Below are 23041 nucleotides of genomic sequence, written 5' to 3' on the forward strand. Positions count from 1 at the left end.
CCTCCTGGTAACAAGCTCCTTTCTCTAACCACTGGACCACCAAGCTGTATTTATAGTTAGATTTGTATGTATATGTTTTAGACTGTCGGTTTCAGAGGGGATGCTGGCAATAGTGTATTTTGCAGAAGTATCAAGGTTTTATAATTGAAAATGCACAGAGTTTACACATACTAGTCGTCTTGTCCATCTCTTTCCACTGGTAAAAACATGGTAAAAACATGGAGCACCTTCAAAATGTCAGTTATATTTTAAAGGAATAAAAGTTAATTTGAAGGACAGAATTAAAGAAAATAATCTTTTTTTCTTGATGGGTTTTGTGGTCAGATGTTTTTGTGCCAAAAGAGTACTTCCAGTACATTGTATCCTTATTATCTGTCTCTGTATTACAAAGCTTCCATACCACTTTCTGACTAAGTTTTAATATTTTATGACTACCAGAATTACTACATCGAATGAAATCCCACACATGTTCTTTGATCCTCTGACTTTTATTTTATAATGAGGATGTGTTTAAGCACAAGGAAAATGTAATAATGCCTGCACATCAAACACAGCAGTCTAAATCTAAATTGCACATTAGATTGTCAGACAGGAGTAATTGGGGGGTATATGGAAGTTACTCATTAATGTTCATGGAGTACTGTAGTTAGTCCTCGAATATCATGTTTAGGTCCAATCTCATGAGTGAAATAAACACAGCATTCCATGTTCATTCAGAGTATTCTGTTATTTATGTATGTTTTTATTTATTTATTTATTTATTTATTTTAACAAGCACACTGTATGGAAGAGGAAAGTGTGTTCAAGCTTAAAATAAATATGAATTATTCAGTAGAATTACATTTTGTATATCAACAACCGAGAATGTCCTAGCAAGAATGATAATAAATACAGTAGGAAGCAAAGTTAAAGTTGTGGTGCCATAGAGTATTTATTTATTTATTTAATATATAATAATTCTGCTACCCTCAGATCAGCTCTATATGTGGTTTCTGTCAAATGCCATCATGGAATAAATACAACAATAATATAAAAACAGTTGAGATAGCTTGAAACGTTTGCTTTTAATAATTGAGTGTTGGTGTTATAAATGAGAGCTACGGACACCAAAAAAGTAACAGTATTTTTGTTTTGTCTAAAACTGAACCTGATTGTTGAACACTACAGTTTAAGATATCCCTGAATGGGTTTTCAGTAAAAGACAGTGTACTGCACGGCAAACCCCAAATAAAGCTTTTAAACAGATGAAAACTGCATTGAAAAGGTTAATACATCTCTAATTTAAAACATGTTTAAAATAGCAATGCAGGGCATGTTAGCCTCCCTGAAGATTTTCAACTTACTTTTTCAACAGTCACTTGAACACATGAATGTATTATTTATTCTATATTATTTTATTGTGTCTGCATGCTTACTAGCAAGGTGCACATCACTGATCTAAGGTTTTGGCTAGCCCGGTCTCATGCTGTGACATCTGTTGTATTGCACCCAAAATAACATTATTATTATATTTGTTTTCATTGGTATTCTATACAATAACCTGAACTGGACTGAAAAAAAACAAACAAAAAAAAAACACATTGGGTCTTTTCTTCCAACGTGGAAAGGCTTAAGATGTTCAAAATGTTCAAATAAAGAAATATTGCAAAAGAAATAAATGTGGAAAGTACTGATTCTGAGCTTAACAAGTGAGCACTGTTGTTTGTTTTTTTTGACCCAGTGTGCATTTCTGTGCACTGCTTTGTTTCTGCATGCTCATGCTTTAAATATAAGAACATTATTTATTTTTTAGCGTGGGATTCATTCTTATTAGGGCTGTCAATTAATCACACTTCTGCGATTAACACGTTAATTTCTTTGGAGATTAATTATTTTTAATGCGCGTTTATCACACTCCTGTCTTGACCCTTTTAGCATATCGTAATTCATTCCCTGCGGCACCAATTAAATATACAGTACTCGTCCGCATGCAACGCAATGAGTGCAGTCTGTGTTATAGTTATAGTCCATGAGCTAAAACTCAGAAAGCCCTTAGTTTTGGAGTTGGCTGCACCTTTGTTCCTTAATATGTCTAGATTCCATTTCTGCCTTGTCAAGCTGAATAATAGTCCATTTGGATGCAAAACAACCTATTTTGGACCTACCCTTACTGCGCTTTAGACAATAGAATGCTGTCATTGCAGATCAAACCAACCTTCTCGCGTTAACTCGTCAAGCTGCTTAAATATAAATATACTACAGAAAGTTGTATTTAAATATTTTGATCATTTCCACTTTGCAATAAGTGTCTGTCACAGGTGATGTGAGGCAGTGATATGCGATTTAACAAAAGAATCATACCGAATGTAGCATCACCTGTTTTAAACAGAATATTCTTCTCATTAGTGGAATTCGACTCATATTGCAGGTATTTAAAAAAAAAATGTGTATATATATATATATATATATATATATATATATATATATATATATATATATATATATATATATATATATAGATATATCAGTGAATAAAAACGTTTGTGGTATATTAATGCTGACAGTCTATATGTTACCTGGGACCTGAACACTTATCAATTTCTCAACATGATAAATACTGTATCACCAAAAGAAACGATAGTCATGTATAATAATGTACACGTGTGCGTTTATATATAGTTTTTAATGTGGTTTCAATTACATTAAAACACTGAATGCTCATACCTACAGATTGATTACAGATTGATTTGTCAAAGAAAGCGTTCTATAATACGCCAGCAAGTCATATAATATGCAGTAATTGTATCAATTAAATATGCGATTAAAAGCAAGATTAACTAAGATTAGATTTTTTAATCACTTGACAGCCCAAATTCAACAGTCAACAATGTCAGGAAACAAAGACAGAAACCATTTTAAAAAGCAGGCATGCTTGTAAAAGGCAGAAAGTTGAAGTACTGGAGAAATCTTGCTGGGTTTACTTGACAACCTGTTTCCATGGCACTCCACTTCCACCTTAGCAACAGTTTTCTACCAATTTAGATCTACACCAACACCGTTCACATCCTATTACAGAGCAAAAAAAAAGCCAACCTTCCATTAGGATTGCTAACAGTTTGTAGACAACAATTACCTGCTTTTTGTTAAACATTAGGACAAGGTATTAATGAACACACACACACAGAAACTGCAGCAAAAAATTAATCAGGGTCTAAAAGCTTTTTCTTACTTTAATGTTACATCTTTATCTATCACAAATTATGCTGGAAACTGACCCCTAGTGTTGAAAGTTCAGCAAATTGACTTCAATATGTAACTAATGAAATGGCCATGTGGAACTAAAATACACCAATGGTGTGCTTTTAGAACAATACATTGTTTGCAAATGTAAATAACTCTTTATTAGTGGGTGTTTGCAGAAGAACTTCTTGTTGGAAAATAAAGAAACACAACCAATGCAGCAAATACTAGATTGTATCCAGCTTTTTTTTTTTTAATAACCAGCTTAAATCAGAAACTTACTGTTGAAATATTTGGTTTATAACAAGAGCTCCACAAAATGAGCAATTTTGTATCGTCTGTCTCAGACAGTAGCTGCCTTGTACAGAGTATGTTAAATGAATGTCAACATGATCTTTGTCATCCATAAAATACATACTTCCATAAAATACATACTGCAAATGACATATGTAATTTCAAACAAATGCGGTTTCAAAAGTTTGCAGTGTTACTGTTTAATTAATCTCACCAGCTGTTTTCACTGACTGAACGCTTCCCTAGCCCTGTTTCTTGACCCAACAGATCATTATTTTAGCATTTTGCATACACTTTTTTTTTTTTTTTTAAATAGATGTTGCTAGTGCTACACTGCATATTAACCCTTTGCAGTCCATTTATTAAGTGCGTGTCAGGCACGTCAGGTCCAATTTATTTTCACACGTGCAGTTAATTTTAGACGTGCTGTTTAAAAGTATTTTTTTCCAGTCAAACGGGTTTAAAAGGCCCTGCATGACAACAAAGCACTCACTAGGCATCTCCAGCCCCGCCCCACCCTTTCGTTCGCTATAGCTTTCACCTATGTAAGAAATAAATAATAATAATAATAATAATAATAATAATAGTCGTACATACCGATCAATCATCTCCTGATCACTCGTTTTATCACCAAACTCAATAATGCGATCCAAGTCATTATTTTATTATTATAACATCTCAAAAAAGCTCTGCAAATGTCCGTGTTCTCTGTGCGCTGATGCACTATCAGCCAGCTTGTTTACTTATGACCGCCCCGTTATCTGATACCAGGGCCATGTATGACTATTCATGAGATACCACTTTTTTTTTTTTTTTTTTCGACTTGTCTCAGCTCCTGTCACTCCCACTCGGCCATTGAATGGTTTTCTCGGCTTTTTCCAGAGAAAAAACGACTAGAAACCAGTTTTTTGCGTTTCTATAATGATGTCGGACAGGGTCCGACAATGGACCTGATAGGAATAATTGCAATGTCGGAACAGGTCCGACAGTGGACCGCAAAGGGTTAACAGTGTGCATAGTTATTTCAACAGCAGCAGGTGCAACCAATTAGCCAATCAAATGCAACATTCTATTATTTTATTATAAACTTGCAGCAAACATTGGAGTGCATTTTAGTCAGTGAGTCTTTTAGTCTGTGACATCTTCAAACTGTCCTGTTCACATAGCAGTGATAGTAGGAATTCTTCACAATTTGAGACGAAAAGTAATCGTAGATAACGATCCTGCTTACTTAAAGGTTGGGTTTTCATTTATGGAGGACGGTAAGGGTGAACACAGGCCGCAGTGCATCATCTGCAGTGAATTCTTAATAAATGAAACACAAAACATTCAAGCTATAAAGACAAGCCTCTTGATTTTTTCAATGAAAAAGCAAAGGTTTAGAAACGTCACAAAAAAAAACGTGAATGTGTATGTACTGTCCAGGAGCAAGCACTGCGTGTCTCTTACCTTGAGGCACACTACATTGCAAAATGTAAAAAACTGGACAAAGTGTGTCGGTGCTTCAACCAATGGAGCCGCTTCATGTGGGAATTGTTTTGTGTTAAGAGTTAATGTGGGAATTGCGCTGTGTCAAGAATTTCAGTAACTATGTTTGTTACTCACGGCATACAAAATAGATGAAACTATTAACACCAAAATCACACCTTTCAAAATGAAAACAAAATACATTTTGGAAATGGATTGCAAGTCAAATACTGTAAAACTATTTGCATAAATGCATTCTCATTAAGAAGCAAACACTCAGCATTCCTAAAACTGTCAGTTTTTTTTGTTTGTTTTGTTGTAAATGTTAATTTTACTGCACATAAAGGTGATGCACAACAGCACTGGTTACAGTTAGGCTTCATGACAGCTTTTCCTCACAGCTTTAGTAGCAAACTAATCCTCAGTTGAGTCTCTTTCTGTTCCTACTCCAGTAAAACATTCTGGATTTAACATTTGTAAAAATTTTAATGGTGTGGTTTTGAATGCATCTGTAAATTATGCTGATGATGAAAGACAAATATGCTAAGAAAGTTGATCTATGTTAAAATGTTACTTCAAAATGGGTTTAATCAAGCACTCTGCAATCACTTTAGTCAGTCTCTGTCACAAGGATGAGAAATTACTATGATTAAAAGATGTTGAAAAAAAACATTAGGTTATCATCATAACCCTGTTTTTTTCGTTAAAGACCATAAAACCTGAATAGACACAGTGCTCCCTCGCTATAACGTGGGTCTCAGGGGACACCCAATATCAGCGTTATAACTGAAGAGTGTTATAAACGGGGGAGGGGGCGCCGCGGGACACAACACACATCCGACTAAAATACAGAATAAAATAACTCCCTTTCTATAATGCACATATAGTGAAGCAAAAATGTAACTTTCCGTGAATTAACTATGCATAAAAAGGTAGCATTCCCACTCGTGGATCATTTTAATTAGCAGTTTTTAAACTACAAATAGCCTGGCTAAACGGCGGTCGGGAGTTCAGTTCGAAGCGACAGGCAAGCAAACCAAGTGCGAGAAGTAAAGCGGGTCAGGAGAGGGGGAAGAGGGAATGGGCTCGCCCCAGGTTCAGCTGCTGTAGCGGGGCTGAAGCGTCTCGTCTCCCGGAGAAAGCCACAGCTCCTCTCACAGCAAAAAAGTAAATACATTAGGAAAGATAACCACGTAACAGGCCTAATATTTATTTAGTTATAAAATAAATGCTGAGTCTGTGTTATAAAGTGCAAGCACCGCTTTTCTTCAGTTTAGATACTGAATCAAAACGGGAGAGACAGAAACGGAAGTTAGACTAAGAAGTTATTTACAGTCTGAACAACACCGGTACTGTATTTACTGTAGAAATATTGCATGAATCACTAGTATAGGGAATTGGGGCACATACTGTAGGAGCGTTATATCGGAGGCGCATTATAACCGAGAGCCTTATAACGAGGGAGCACTGTATACCAAAGCTGCACACAGTTCCTGTGATTGGAAGTGATTGCAAGTAAAAAAGCCACTTTCATAGACAAATACTTCAGTTCAGCTCAATGCAAGGGCTCAAAGGAAGGCTTCATAAGTGCTTCAAGCACCACGTTAAGCCTCCAACGAGGGACAATGTCCTTCATAGGCAGCCGAAACTGCCGAGCACCCCTTAAAAATTGTCCCGCCAGGAAATTAGTTCCTAGGAGACTGACTCAATCTTAGTATGGCAAGCCAAAATAGCTGCCAAATGCTTTTTATGTTGAGGAGGATTTCCCCATCATCAGATAGGTCTTGTAAAAATTGCAGTGTCACTGCCAAGGGACAGGTTGTAGGGTCAAAACCCTTGGGCAAGCACCACGTTTGAAAAATGCCCCACGTACCCATACTGGGAATCCGCTCTGGCATATTGTAGGGTATCTATGACCCTATTGGATAACCCCAGACAGCTCAAATGTCGCCATTCAGGGGCAAGACCCAAAGCTGCAGGCTCAATGGGTCGGGATGTCACAATGTCCCCTGCGCCTGGCTGAGCAGGTCGCGGCGTGTCGGCAAGTTCCAAGTTCCTGGAGCTGTATCAGGGTTGAAAACCGTAGTCTCCTGGGCCAATAAGGGGCTACTAGTATCACCCTGGCCCGGTCCTGCTTGATCTTTTCCAGGCACAGCAGGAGCATGGCGAAAGGCGGAAAGGCATACAGCAACTGCCTCGGCCACTGGTGCGCCAAGGCATATATTGCGAGCGGGTCCCTGGCTCCTGTTATGGAGAACCAGAGGGACAATGGGTTGATTCTTGGGAGGCAAAACAGGTCCACCTGTGCTTTTCCAAACCGTTGCCAAGTGAGGCTCACCACCTTCATGTGGAGCCTCCATTCTGAGGCACTGGGGACCCCCTTTGAGAGGAGGTCCACTGCCCAATGCGTCACCCCAGGCAAATGTACTGCTCGCAATGAGAGTAGATGATGGTGCAACCAAAGCAATAATTTGTGGGCCACCCGATGGAGACTGGGGGACCTGAGGCAGCCCTGGTGGTTTATATAAGCCACCACAGTAGTGTTGTCCATCCGGACAAGCACGTGTCTCCCCTGCACCTCCTGTAAAAAAAATCTGCAAGGCTTGAAACACTGTCTGCAGCTCCAAAATATTTATATGGCGACCCTGCCATGGGAGTTTCCGTACTCCCTGCTCTACTCTGCCAACCAATTCCTTTCTGGTAACGCTGCCCAGCCTATGCCTAAGAGCAGGCTGTGTCAACCAGGATAGTGCCTGCGGACAGTACCGAGACACTGTCAGCAGACGTCCATGGTTCAATGTGGGCTGGAAAACCCTGCTGTTGAACCAGCCTTGAAGAGGGCGCATGCGTAGAAGACCCAAAGGAAGGGTCTGGGAAGCTGCTGCCATCAAGCCCAGAAGCCTCTGAAAACATCACTACTGTGAGTTTTTGTTGAACTGAAAAAGCTTCAGACAAGCAGCTATTCTCTGCACTCTGTCCTCCAACAGAGTGGACAGCATGGACCTGGAATCTAGACGCACTCCCAAATAGGAGGCTGTCTGCAAGGGTGTGAGCTGGCTCTTTGCACAATTCACCGACAGACCCAACCGATGAAGGTGGTCGGTTACGAGTTTCGTGTGAGGCACTGCCTGTGCTGGAGACTGAGCACAAATGAGCCAGTCGTCCAAGTAATTGAGTACTCTGATGCCTTTGAGTCTCAATGGGGTCAGAATAGCTTCCATGCACTTTGAAAAGACACAGGGAGCTAGAGAGAGGCCGAATGGCAGTACTCGGAACTCGTACACAGTCTCAGGTCAGGGTTGTGGGAAGTGGGGGTGCTGGCGGTGTGGCCGCACTGGCAACTTTTCTCGTTAACTTTAGTTTATGAATGAGCATTTGCACTGCCTGCAAGAAAGTCATGAATCAACGTTTCAACCAATTTGTATTGCCGTGTGTGTGCTGTCATTCAGTGTTTCAACCAATTAACACTAAGCATTGCTATGCAAGGGCGATGTTCATTGTTCCAACCTATCACTGATAGTATCAGCACCAACCACTGTCATTCTAGAGACAGCATTACAGTGTCACAGAGATTCATTAAAAATTAATCTCTGTAACTTCCAGAACCACATTTAAAACAGTCGAGAATAGAGGATATTTAACTGTTAACATGTGTTAATATATTTCTCAATAAACAAATCATAACCTCCCTGTGTTTATTTTTACTCGTAGTAAGTACCAGTCCACGTTCTGTATGCCACTTGTTTTAATTTAATTAAACCAAAGAAATCGTACTCTAAACTGTATTTTTAGTGGTGCTGTCTTCTCTGTTGTGTTCTTTTTTTATTCACAGCCCAGGCCAGTGAGGCACGATACAATTCCATTAGTAGGCTCATACTAAGTACTGTATTTGGAATTTGAGATTTTTTTAGTATGAATTCAAGTAGAAAGTGACATTTTATGTTTTCGGTAAGAACTCAGAAGAGATGTTCAGTCGTTAAGGAAGGTAGATTAACAAGGTAAGCTTACATCTGTTTTAATGAAGGCATAACTGTGTTTCTTGCCACGGCATGACAAACTGCCATTTGATTTTTAGCTTCCAGTAGAAAATAGTTTGTCCATTGACCATTGTTGACTGTTACATTTTGAGTTGAATATTTTTTAATTGAAAGCAATGTAATGGGGTAGTTCCAAAATGTAAAAAAGAAACGCAAGACGTATGTAAAGGAGGGAGTGGGTGAAACTAATAAGAGATAAAACAATTCAAATTAAAAAAAAATCTAAAACTTCAATTTTTCTTTCACTCTAAAGAATTACTTGCAGATAAAAGCAACGCTACATTTTGCTATTTGTTAAGTTTAACAAGTCATGTGTATCCAGACAGGATATCTGTACTTTACGAAATCAGCGGTGTGTAGTGTAGTGACCAGCCACCAGTTTTCATTAAGGAATGTAGAGCTACAAAATATTTGAGCTCGATTTAATCAAGCCCATGGTTTAACAATGCTAATTAGGGCAGCAGTGTGGAGTAGTGGTTAGGGCTCTGGACTCTTGACCGGAGGGTTGTGGGTTCAATCCCCAGTGGGGGACACTGCTGTTGTACCCTTGAGCAAGGTACTTTACCTAAATTGCTCCAGTAAAAACCCAACTGTATAAATGGGTAATTGTATGTAAAAATAATGTGATATCTGTATAATGTGAAATAATGTGATATCTTGTAACAATTGTAAGTCGCCCTGGATAAGGGCGTCTGCTAAGAAATAAATAATAATAATAATAATAATAATAATAATAATAATAATAATTACAGCTTTAAAAGACAGGTAGAGCGAACATAAATAAATGTAAAAATCTACCAACCCTATATTAATAAGGTACTTTCCCGATTAGCATGGGTGTCTAACATGTTTTCAAGTCTGAACTGTGAAAGCATTTTAGTGCCGAAGATTAATGTATTTTACTTGTATTTATTTTAAAAAGACATCCAAGGATAGTACATCTGATTTACAATGTAGTTAATACGTTGTCTTTTTGCTTTGAATCTTACATAAATATTACATAAATATTTTTAGACTTTGCGCTGCTGTGTCTTATTCCTTATGAAACTCACTTGGTCTGTGCATATTTTGATGGTGAAATGCACACAAAATCACGATTTTGTATATATTTAAATACTGCCTAAAGGTGCCTCCCCCCCACCTTTTCATTTTCAGCACCCCCGGTTTGAAATTCGTTCCCGCGTCTCTGATACAGGTTGACCTGCCTGAGATCGAGGATTGGTCTGAGGCCACCATCCCGCTTGGGCACTAGGAAGTACCTGGAGTAAATGAACAGGGTGATCTGTGCAAATAGCCCACTTTTGCAGCAGAGCTGTCACCTCATGAGACTGCCCCTGCGTATCTCACAGATCTGTGACCAACGTTGTAGTCACACCATGAAAGGGAGGGGGACCATGTCTGAATTGAAGAGAATAGCCGGTCTGTACAGTAGTAAGCACGCAGGTGTGCGTGGTGCATTGAAAAGGGGCCCTGGGTCTGTGGCAGCAAATTGCTAAGCCTGTTGCTCTGCTTGTGGCTTAGCCTGAGGCTTTTGCCTTTGCGGTTGGTGACAAAACTTGTTAAGTTTCCCTTTCGCGCAGCCACAGGTCGGTTGTGAACACCCCCTCTGGCCTTAGCAGGGGCATGCTGTACAGGTCTCTGAGGCTGCTGAAACCTTGGACGTCAGCTTGGTGCCAGTCTACGTACTGGAGGAGGCCACTTGGGAAGCAGGCGCACCAGTTCCTTTGTAGATTCCCGCGCCCTGTGAGAGCACTGCAGCATGTCATCTACTGGAGGACCAAAAGTGTGTCCTGGAGTAACGGGAGCATCCAGCAAGGGTGCCTTGTCCCCATTAGCTATGCGTGCTTGGGATAGCCAAGGTTGCCTTCTTGTAGCTACTAAAGCAGCAATGTTCCTGGCCACTGCCTGCCCGTTCAACTTTGAGATAAGGAGCAGGTTCCTATTCACCAGACTCTGGGAGAGAGTCTTTAACAAACAGTTCTGGTAAGCTACCAAGATACTGTTGTAATTACCCAACCGTGCGGCAAACGCACTGGCTGAGTAAGCCCTCTTGAGGATCGTCTCTGAAACCCTGCATTGTTTATTTGGGCAGGTATTGTCTTTATTCAAGAGCGCTAGCTTTGGATCTTTACCAGTGACACAATAGCAGCATACACTGGAGGAAAATCAGGCAAGCCCACCTTCTCTGCCTCATGTAAGCTGTACAGCATTCCCACAGAATGTGAAACAGCAGGCGCTGTATCCGCGTGACCCTAAGAAGAATGGACCTCAAAAAGAAAGTCCTAGTGTATTGGAGGAGACACCTGCGAGGGAGCGGGATCATCCTCAAAAACAGAGGATGCCACGGTGCACATGCTACTGCACGGTGTAATGGTACAGTACAGTGCACGGAGCACGGAGCACGGTACACACTGTACAGTATGATATGCAGTGCACAGTATACAAACCATCGTTGCATTAACCTCACTCACCAAGAGCGGTGGTAAGTCAACGACCTACAGTTACCGAAGAAGCACTATTATTATTATTATTATTATTATTATTATTATTATTATTATTAGTATTATTATTATTATTTATTTCTTAGCAGACGCCCTTATCCAGGGCGACTTACAATTGTTACAAGACATCACATTATTTTTACATACAATTCCCCATTTATTCAGTTGGGTTTTTACTGGAGCAAGGTAAAGTACCTTGCTCAAGGGTACAGCAGCAGTGTCCCCCACCTGGGATTGAACCCACGACCCTCCGGTCAAGAGTCCAGAGCCCTAACCACTACTCCACACTGCTGCCCTATGCAGGGATGCCCACCTGTATAGCTTCTGGCTTAACACAACACAGCCCTAAGGCTGGAGTAAGCTTGCTGTCACTGACAGCTTTCGCAGTGGTATTGCAAGTAGGGACCAAAGCGGCAGCGATACACTGCGGGAGAGACTGTGTCACAGGCACTGTGTGCAGCTTTGGTATATCTATTCAGGTTTTATAGTCTTTAAGGATAAATACCCATTAGGTAATGATGACAGGGAATCAGCTTGACTTCTGGAAGTTTTTATGGACAATGGTCTCAAATGCAATGATTTGTTTTCAATGTATTTTGCTGTAGCTTCTTATCACCTGAATAGGTGACCGTGTATGTGTGTGGTTGGTGGTGGTGGTGGTGGGGTGGTTAGGATGTCATCTTAATTGGTATACTTCAGCATTACTTGGGACTTATTCTTAATGGAATCGTTTAACTTTTCCTGCCACAGTACATTAATCCTGCACAGTCACCTCACCTCATCTTCAGTGACACATTCCACTCTTAGCAACATGTTGTTGTGACATCATTGTTGTAACTGTCTCCATGGAGAATAGCATGACACAACAAACTGAACAGCTTCTAGCTAGTAATGGAACATCCTTACATGCACCATTTTGGTTCTCAAATCCTATTTGGATAGTCTGAGACAGCTTCCTTGTGGAAGACTGTACTTTCCAAGCAACTTGTTTGTATCCTTTTTACGAATCCCAGGGCAGGTCTAGTGCTGTACCTGTACCATGAGTAACAAGTATCCACTGAACCTGTTCTTTGCTGCAGGATTGGCTGTTGGAGCCTGTGCTACTGTATTTTACTCTTTATATTACCAGCAGAGAGAATTACCTTTGTCAAGGCAGAAAGACAACATCCAGCCAAAGACCTTTGAGCAGACACGCCCTCCAGCAAGCAACCATGTGAGTCTTTCTCCAAAACCAGAGACTGGACTTTCAAACACTACTCAGCCCTTTCAGTCCATGAACTCTGAAAGGACCGCTACTTGCCCCTCACTCGAGGACAATGAGGAGCATATTGTAGAAAGCCTAACTGAGACTATTGAACTGGTGGAGGACGAAGCTGTTTATCATTACTTTTAAGTCGACAGAAGATAAATGTATTTATAAACACATACATTTATATATTAAACATTTAACCACAAACCTTGACATACAATTATTTTTAATTAAATACAATTCAAATTCAGAATAAGACTGAGCTATTTAGATTTTTGGTGATTTTTGGGCATCACAGCTTAAGTTTCACTCAAGTGGTAAAAAAATGTAATAAAAGTAAAATGTTGGATAATGTAGGTGTAGTTCAAACAGCTGTACAAAAGACGTGACTTTTTTTTTTAATTCATAGATTTTGTTTTTATTCACACGCTATGGCTCACAAATCGCCTTTTACTCAGAAGTGTTTGCCCAGAGAGAGAACATTTCTCTTTAAAACACAGGAGAGTATCGAGATCACACTCCCACCTACAACAATGACTGTTTTAGGTGTCCACAATAAGTCACTCATTTCAATCAACCAGAGCACTATTGAAGGAGGGAGCCTTATCTGGATACCCTAAAGTGTTTATAAGAAAACATATTTTCTCCTGGCAAACTAAATGTTGAGAAATGCATTCCCAAAGTGATTTATGACCCCAGATGTGTAAATGAATATTTAACAGAGAGCTATGCCTCTTTTCAGCAGAGACTTGACCAACAACATACTACTGGCATGCAGGGTTTCAACAGTGATTTTTATTTTTTTATTTTTTTATTTTTACTGACCCGAGAACACCTATTATTTTGAAATAACTCAGCTAGAACCTTAAATTTAAACAATCATAAGAGCAACATAGGAAGTACTGTACAAACTTATTTCTAAACTTCATATAAAAAAAACGACAATGTCTGTCACGGCTTTTTTTTTTCAACAGAAAGATTAGCCTGTCCTTGAATGCTTTTGTTGTACTGAAAAAAATAAAACAGTATGGGAGTTAAATTGCCTTTCCTATACTCGTTGATATATGAATTGGTAGCCATATCAGTCCAGAGGTGATAGACAAAGAGAAGGAGATGCGATACCTTTTATTGGACTAACTAAACAAGTTTTCAAGACCTCAAAAGTCTCTTCAGGTGAAAGTATGAACCAGAGGTTGATGTTTACATCCAAAGGTGGCATCAGAAGTTCTTTCCTATACTGAAATAGTGGTGTGTCATATGGATTGGTGTAACCTTTCCTTGACCTGTATAAAAGTCCTTAGTGTTCTAAGTTAAACCAGGGACTGCCAAAAAAATATTTTTGTCCCCCTTTTTTGTAAACACGTTTGCTCCCTGAGAATGCTATTCCAGGAATAAGTCTTTCCTCCTCATTAACGCTTCTAGTCTGGTGCTCAACAGGCCTACTGAAGTGTAAAAGTACTGTAATGCTGCCAGCAGTTCTCAGAGCACCTGTGACTATTGTAGGAAATGTGTGTACTAAAAACAAACAAACAAACTAACAAAAAACAAACAAACAATACCTTCTAATTTTGGACATATTTCATACTATGATTTGCTTTTAGGAGATTGTATTTATACTACAATAATTTTTACCACTCATGAAAGTAAACTTTGATCCAAATTTTGACCAGAATGACAATATTTTAATAGCGAAATTTCAAAGACTTTTCAAAACACCGGGTATGAAGAATGTGTTTCTCTACACCCAGCTCACCTGTCAAAAAGGGACGAGCTCTGTACCGCATATTCCGAATTGCCTTTTAAAAAGTAATAGATCACAGTATGGTACCCTTAAATAAATCTGAGTCCCTACAGTATTATTATTGTTATCTTATTTGTAGAAAATGTAAAGATTTGTTGCATAAAACAAGATATTTAATGAAAAAGCATGATATTCAGTATTGTTCATTTGTGAAATTCTGGGAATCCAAAAGCCTAAGGTTTTAAATGACTCCAAAGTAAATATGGTCTGTGTCTGTAGGTGATTTAGAAAAAAAAAAAAACAGGTTTGAGACTACTGACCAAGAAAAACACCATCAAATGTAGGGGCGGAACTTTCAACATCAGTATCTCAACTTCTCAATAATATATTCTGTATTAAACATGGTATTTTTATATTGTCGATATAAAATTTGACTTTTTGGAAATTAACATTCTGCTATATTTTAAATTTGGTGAAGTGCATATCCTATGGAGCACAGCACATTTTTTGCTGTAGGGCTTTCAGGACGATTTATCTAGCAGATACTGAACTATGTATGACCTGGGAAGAAGCAGTAACTTACCTGGGGGTACTGCCTGTCAAGTTCCCCTCCTCGCTCGATGACGTTTTAGGCTTCTCCTCTACTGTCGTTCCAAGGGTTTTAGGATTTTGTCCCTCTGGAGGATTCTTTCCTGCTTCCTCCTCTTCCACCTTTTCTTCCTTCCCGCCTTCACTTTCATTATCACTCTCTTCCCCTAACATGTCATCCACCTAGCAAAGGTTAAAACACATTTATGGTGCAGTCAGCAAACATGTCAAGCCATTACAAAAGAACATACAAAAATAATTGGCATAATCATTGATAAGCTGTATGCTGCACATTTACTTTCCCTCCTGAGCTAATTCAACCTTTAAAACACCGTGGCCAGGATCATTTATATTGTTTTATACATATATAGGTGGAACCAGCTACCAGAGAACTTCAGAACCGCTCTGTCTCTGACTGCCTTCCGCCGCCTCAAGACCCACCTGTTTAGACTGCACTTGTAGATCTCTTGATCTATCTCTCCTACTATGCAGTAGCTGGGTTGCCAGCTTCAACTGTGGGTACACGCTTGGCAGTCTCCCTCTGTTCTAAATGCTCCTTGCGAAGTTGCTGTGCTAACTGTAAAATATATTCTCTCCTTGGTAAATTCTTCTCCGTGCATTCTTTGTAAAGTACCCAGGAGTTGATGGCTGCTAGGTCCAATACATTGTAAAACACCTGAACAGGCAACCGTCGGGAGCCAGCTTTCACGGAATACTTCAGCGCCATCTGATCCAAAACATCAACTCCATATTTTGTTGCGTTGTAAAACTCCACGGTCTCTGGTGTTTATTTTCACTAGTCCCGATGCTAATTGACTGACCAAAGCAGCACAGCTGGCAAGCAAACGCCAGCCTTTCAAAAGGCTGATTGAAAAACAATAGACTGTCAGTCATTCACTCAGGCAGAGAGTAGAGACTAATCTAATTACAGCTAAACACACTGGTAAATAAAAATAATAAAAGTAGAATACTGTTCTGTATAATCACAATACAATTGTTTTCTGTGTGGCTGTCAATGTGACTGCTCCCGGGGCTTTTAGGTATAATGTAATACATCTCCTTTATTTCTGCACTCCTGCGTTTCATGCTTTGTGATAATATTTAACACATACGGACAGAAAGGTACACGAACGCACAGCCCCATATGTGTTACACAACTGGAGAAAATTACATTTTAAAACCAAAAACCACCAAAATGACTACCGCAGGGCTTCTAGTGTTAAAGAAAATACTGAGAGAAATCGTTTTCTAATAGCGATAGTGCCCTCTTGATGAAGGCTCTACTGTGTGTTAGTTGACCTTGACTTTTGTTGGCGCCCTCGCTTTCAGCTCTGGATGCGGTCAACTAACATGGTAACACCTGTAAGTTGCCTTGGATAAAGGCATCTGCCAAATAAATAATATAAAATAAATACAAATAATTACAATAATAATAATAATTACAATAATAATAATAACAATAATAACAATAATAATAAATAATAGAGGTTGATTATTGAAGTTGGCACTTAATATTTTAATTGCAGCCCTATATATTTATTTATATATCTGCCAGCTAGAGTTTACTGTGGATCAAATGAATATACCTCAATGAGTAGGTCATTCCACTAAATGACATTTCAACAAGACTGTACTGTTTGTGTACCAAACTTGTTTTGCGGTAGCATGAAGCTAAATGCACAACAGAATTCATTAAATAAAAAACTCTAATATTACTCTAAGGAAACAAATCATTCATGTTACCTAACACTTACTGTGCTACACAGGTGTCAGCATGTATGTGTTTAACTTCATTAACCCAGGGAAAGAAACAGAGGAGTAAGCTTGCCTCGAATATTGTTCTTCTTTGCCTCACAAATATGTTTCCAGATTGATGGATTATTTATTAAAAAAAAAGAAAAAAAATTTGAAAAAATGTATGGAGATGTAGACACTAATCACTTTTCTATTACTTTCGATGTGGACTGGCTGTGAAGAAAGTGGCATTTTACTTTTAATTAAAACCTCTCTCCCTCGGTATACTGTTGTGTTCCTTGCTCTGCTATCTCAAACAGCAACCTGGGACACTGTAGAAACAGCAGTTTAAGTGGCATGGAAATAACTGCCAGTAAATTATGATACTATAATAGCTTTAGCATATGGCTCACCTTCAGTCAAACAGTTTAAAATCACTGACTTTACTGATGGAGCATATAAATCAGAGGTTTGGTTTTTATTTGCAAGTCCAACAAATAGTAAAACGCTTGCACTCACTTAAATCAGTTATTTCTTATTCACCCATTTAAAAACAAAATGCCAATTTCACAAAACTAGCGACTCATGCATTGCATGCTGCTTATGGACATTGTATAAGGAGGTCAAAATGGTGTATTTTTGGTCCGTACAAGTTATGAAGTGTTTGAAGTGCTTTCATTCTAGTTCAATGGGGACTCCTGACTTTTGCATGAAAAAACATTAACAGACCCATCGTCAATTTAAAAATGTGTTGTTTCATTATCTGAAGAAGCCCTGTGTATGTATATGATGTTGGGTAGTGTTTTAAATGTGTATTCCATGTTTATTGTGATTGCAATTTGTTGTTGTTGGACGCCGTTGTAAACAAGCTAATTATAGCTCATATGATTTTTTCCAATAAAACTACCCATATTTCCATTTTCTGGATTGATTACCACATCATTAAAATCTTCAGCAAACCATGTAGAAGTTAGAATCGAGGAAGTGGGATCTTCAGCACTGCTCATTTGGCCCACAGACAAACATGTGGTAAAGCCTAAGACCTGTATTCATTAAAGGCTCTGCACAACCGGATTATGAAAGGTGAAAATTGAAAAAAAGAATGTAATAAAAAAAATCATAGTTCAAACATACGTTTAATTCAAATATAGCAGACTGATAAGATTTTCATTTGAAATATAGTAGTTTTAAAAACATTTATAAAGACTAAGGTGTCTGCAACTAGATGTTGTCAATACTTAGAATTCACCTTTGAAAGCCTCCTCACCTTCCCAAGCTGGTGAGTATTTCTGCTTAATGGTGGAGCCATTGTGAACACCTCCTTCTCTTAAGCACTTTCACGCTCTAAAGCAGAGACACAACAGTGTATGTCTCGCGAGTGCAGTTTCCTGGGCTTCGCAACATTGTACATTTTCTCCTGGGGTTGCAGCGCTTTCTTACATTGGCACGTGATATTTCACATCACAACCACATCTGCCATGTTTGTAAAAGTGGGCTTGGGAGGGTTTGAATTCATTATGAACTTGAGAGGATTTTAAATCATAAAAAAAAAAATACAAAAATACAAAAATAAAAATAACCTCCAGAAGATATTTAGAATGTACTGTTTAGAGTTCAAAGGTCAAGGTGAAAGATCTTCCATTCATTTTTGTATTGTCTGAGCTGCTCTGGCACAGTGCTCCTGAACACTGGTTGCCATCATTACTCTGTGTCAACGTAGTCCTATATGTTCCACTTGTTTTAGGCGTCCCCAGTTCCAGGCTGCACGCTTCACCTCCCCCCACGATTCTAGTGGCTACATTTTTTTTTGTGAAACTAGAAACACCTCCAGTGCTCCAGGTAATGTTTTTCTGTCAGTAGTAATCACTCCCAGAAATGTGTCACTAGTAGTAGTTTTAAATTGCTTACAAACTGCAGTAGTACATTTTTTGTGATAATAAAATAAGTCACATTTAGTACAAAGTCTTATTTTGCACAGGATTAATTTACTGAATTAACTCAGCAGAAATGTAGTCATAATAAACAAAAATAATGCTGTTATAACTGTGCTTCACACAATTTTTTTATAGCTTTAAATTTTGTACAATATTGATAGGCCTATTAAAGTATAAAGGTACAATTTTTCATATTGCGAGTACTTTTTAACAGGCTAAATGATCCAAGTACTCTAGAGCAACGTTTCCCAAAGTGGGGTTCGTGACTTGGTTTCTGATGGGTCGCCAAACAATCTAAAAAATATGACGTTCAGTGCAAAACTGTTTTGTTCCACTATACAACAACTTATGCTTACATTCAAAATAAATATAATTCACACACATCATTAGCAGTAATTATGTAAACAATGTATTGTTTTATCACCAGTCTTCTGCTTTAAATACGAACCAAAAAAAAAAAAGCGTAAGGTGACATTTTACTTGTGATTTTGAAAACAGTTGTTAAAATGGATGCAAAACAAAAACATGTCTAATACTACTTGCAGCTCAAACAAACAAAGAAACAAACAAACAACAAAAAACTTGCTTTTACCATCTTATATTAACTTCAGTTTTTCTTACATTGGTGATGAGAATGATCCGCGTCCTTATGTGTCATTTGTTGTGAAGTACTGGCTCATGAAAGACTTAAGCCGTCAGCATCTTGAGACACAGCATCCAGAAGAAAGCTGATCAATTAGCTAAACAGCAAGATGTTCTTAAAAATCAGTCACTGTCTCAGAGAAGGAGATGAATGTATCCTACCTTGTTTATAATATATTGCAAAAAAACTAAAAACAAAAAACTGCACAACTGACTGTTGTTGGTATGTTTGCAATGCTTGATGTTGAATTGGAAAGTAAAACATATATTCATTATGTTGCAACACAATTTTAAATTGATATTGTAACGTGGAGGTAAAGGAAGCAATCCAGGTAAGTAGTCTGGTCTCAAAAGCACAGCATAAATAAAAGGATTTAATACACAGGCAGGTAACACACACAAAGCTAACAGTCTCTGAATGTCTGACTCAGTAATTAAAAAAAAAAAAACACCAAGTTCTCTCCCACAGCTCCAAAACTCACTCTTGACCCAGCCCATCCCTCTGCCAGGCTTACATTTCGCTCTGTGTTGCACGCTCTCCCAATCACAGGTATGCATTCCCGTCTCACCACACATTATCTCAATGCACCCACATAGTCCATCAAACCTCATGGGGACTCTCCTGCAAATGCATGTCTGTGATCGGCTGCAGTCCTGTTGTCTGCGCAAAGCGGACCCTTAACTCAAAAACCTGGACTGGCTGTCGTGTGAAAGAATGTTCGTAGAAACCCCCACCCCCCTCCAATGTTCGTCTGCCTCATCAATACAATATGTTGGTTTAATACCATTTTTACTAATAATTTATTTGATAAAAGCAAACATTTTAGCAAGCTGTAAAACTATAAAGCCTGAATGCTTATATAGTGTAGTTACAAACAAATTAAATGTGGCTTTTTGATTGGTTAAGAAGGATTTCAGTTAAAATACCAAATAGTGAATAATTCTGTGTTCATTTGGGTCGCCAATCAAAAAGTTTGGAAAACACTGCTCTAGAATTAAGGACTACTGAGAGTAAATATAATAAACAAATCACATTAATTCACATGTAGAATTAACAAAAAATAAATAAATCTAACAAAAGTATGTCTGTCCTGAACTAAAATGTCTTGGCTACCACCAGTCATTGTTTCGTTTCCAGCAATGAGGTCTGTAAATACAATCTGACAGACTTAACCTTAATAATGTCAAAATTAGGCAGCATGCATTTTTTTAACTTAAAATATCACAGTATGGAGACATGGCTTGTTTTTTGTTTGTTTTTCTGATTTGATATGGCTGAATCAGTCTGGCTTCCCTCCTGTTTTCTTTCTTTACAGTGCACAACAGCTTTGTTGAAGTTGTACTTCACCTTCAGAGACTGAAATTCTTTCTGCTTTATCACTGAAGTTCAATTTCAGAATATTTAATTTTGGCCATCTTGGCCAAATATGTTGAATGGTTTTAATAATGCAGTAACACATTGTAGGTTAAACATAATAGTTTGCTATATGGTACCCCATGGAGCAATGGAGAGTGGAAATACCACAAGACAAGACTAATGTCCCAATATGCTGTGAATTGGCATGTATCAGTTTTAGTTAGAAAATAACTTGTGCAGTCTATTATGTATTTTCAAAGTCAAATTAACAGTAAGGTTGAAAGACACATATATAGGGAGAGGAGTCCCAAGTGCTTACATTAAAATTATAGTAGATATGGGAGTGTGTGTGGGAATATTTAATATTACAGAGCAAGTTTCCTTGACAGGGAGGTAGACCTAAATGGAGATGTCAAAATGTATTCATAGCTGCAGCTACAGTACTGGAATATGAGAAGAGATGAAATACTGCATGTTTAACTTTCATAATGATTTATTGGACCATATTTCACTTAAAAAACCTACACACTATTACCTTCCCTTCTTTTTTACATAATGTTATCCTATACACCAACAACTTTAAATAATTGAATGAATCAATTATGCACTGATAGTACTGCCAAGCCTATCTGATTATTTCTAGCTTTTTTCCCTTTAAAAAATGATTATTTTCAATTTTGTCATTTTCCCTAGCTGATGCACTGACCGTGTGAAAGGAAACCAGAATATCTGTGGCATCTTAATTAAAAGCTTAGGTAGCCGCTGTTTCTATGCTCCTGGAATTTCATTAACAGTGTGGTTTTAATGATAACCTTTGTATCTGAGTCTTAACAGAAGTTGCCACAGCTAATGCACTGCAGGGATTATAAAGCTGCCTTTTTGCAGAAGTGTTTTTCTGTTGGTCTGGTGTCTCCCGAGATTATCCTCTCCGGGAGGTCTCTCACAATTTATGCAGCCTATCTAATGGATGAGGACTTGGGGCATTAAAGTAGAACTGGAGCGTTAGTTATCAAACAGATGTTTGAAACCTAATGAGGAACTATACAATTCTACACTGAATTTATCAGACAGTAGATCAGCCAGATGACAAGACAGTTAGAAATACCTTTCTAAAAGATTGCAAAGGATTGTCCTTTTCCTGAGATTTTACTGTTTACTGTGAATGCCATCCTTATGTAAAGATATTCCTGCTGTCAATCTAGTTATGGAACTGTTTTTTTTTTGTTTTGTTTTTTGACAATATTCTAATTGAACTTCTGAATCAAGTATTTTTTTTCCCCAGCATCAAAACCAAGTCTGGCCCTAGTGTTGATATACTAAAACAAACATCCCTTTCATAAAACTGATAATTATTCTACAACACTGTGATGTATTTTGTGTGCAACTGCAATCATGTGAATACCGTGCATTACCTGTATAATATTGAAAGCAGTAACACCAAGTTGAAGAGGTGATAACATTGTTTTTGTTGTCCCCGCTAAGAGACTCATGTGACTCCTGATAAACGATTAAGGGAGTGCAAAAGTTCTATGTTGAAAATAAATAATACCGCTTTCTTACCATTTCAACACAATCTCCCTTAAAATTTAGTGAATCTTGCAGATCGCTTCTAAGGTGATCTGCTGGAAAATAGACATTGGTTGGTTCATTAACCTTGACAGTCTATTTCTGGATGTTATTGGTGCCAACAACAGCTTCAAAGTGCTTTCAATTTCCCTATATTCACCTGGCAGCCAGTGACTGTTAAACTGTGTGGGACACAACACAACTCAATGGGGGCTATTCAATTGATCTAAACACTAGTAGATGTAAACCAGACAATATTTACATTATTAGTATAGGGTCATTTGTTTACCAAGGTTATTAAAATCAAACATCAAACAGTGAAGGTACTTATAGGCTTCTGATGCCATGGTAACTACACTAATTTATTAATATTTAAATCTATCAATGCGCTTGTGATGTCATTTACTACAGTTAATGTAACAATCTACTATTCCTTTCTATTTAAACCTTCAGGCATCATGGTATTGTGTTATTTATCCATTTATTTTCCTTTAATCTTCTATATTTTATTTATTCTAAAACTACATATTTTAAGTCATTCATATTGTTTATGTTTTGTAAAATGCTGAACTATTGGTTCACTTTTGTATTTCTTGTGCTTGATAGTCTGTAGTCTTACATAACACTATTTATCTCTTCTACATATTTAATTTTTGGCAAAATATATCATAAAGTTGCTAATTTTGCATGAAGGATTTCTTAACTGAATATT

The 23041-nt window shown here is 38.0% G+C and overlaps 1 protein-coding gene across 1 annotated transcript in view; it reads right to left on the bottom strand.

Moving 5' to 3' along the window:
* The window catches only part of LOC117400779 (RNA polymerase II subunit A C-terminal domain phosphatase-like), a 155538-nt gene that overhangs the window by 37899 nt on the left and 94598 nt on the right, over positions 1-23041 (bottom strand). The window contains exon 13 of the mRNA XM_034001111.3: positions 15092-15279. Coding sequence (XP_033857002.3) covers positions 15092-15279 — 188 coding nt within the window. The remainder of the gene's footprint in view (positions 1-15091; positions 15280-23041) is intronic.

This window comes from Acipenser ruthenus, chromosome 4 (assembly GCF_902713425.1).
Source record: "Acipenser ruthenus chromosome 4, fAciRut3.2 maternal haplotype, whole genome shotgun sequence".
Taxonomy (NCBI): Eukaryota; Metazoa; Chordata; class Actinopteri; order Acipenseriformes; family Acipenseridae; genus Acipenser; species Acipenser ruthenus.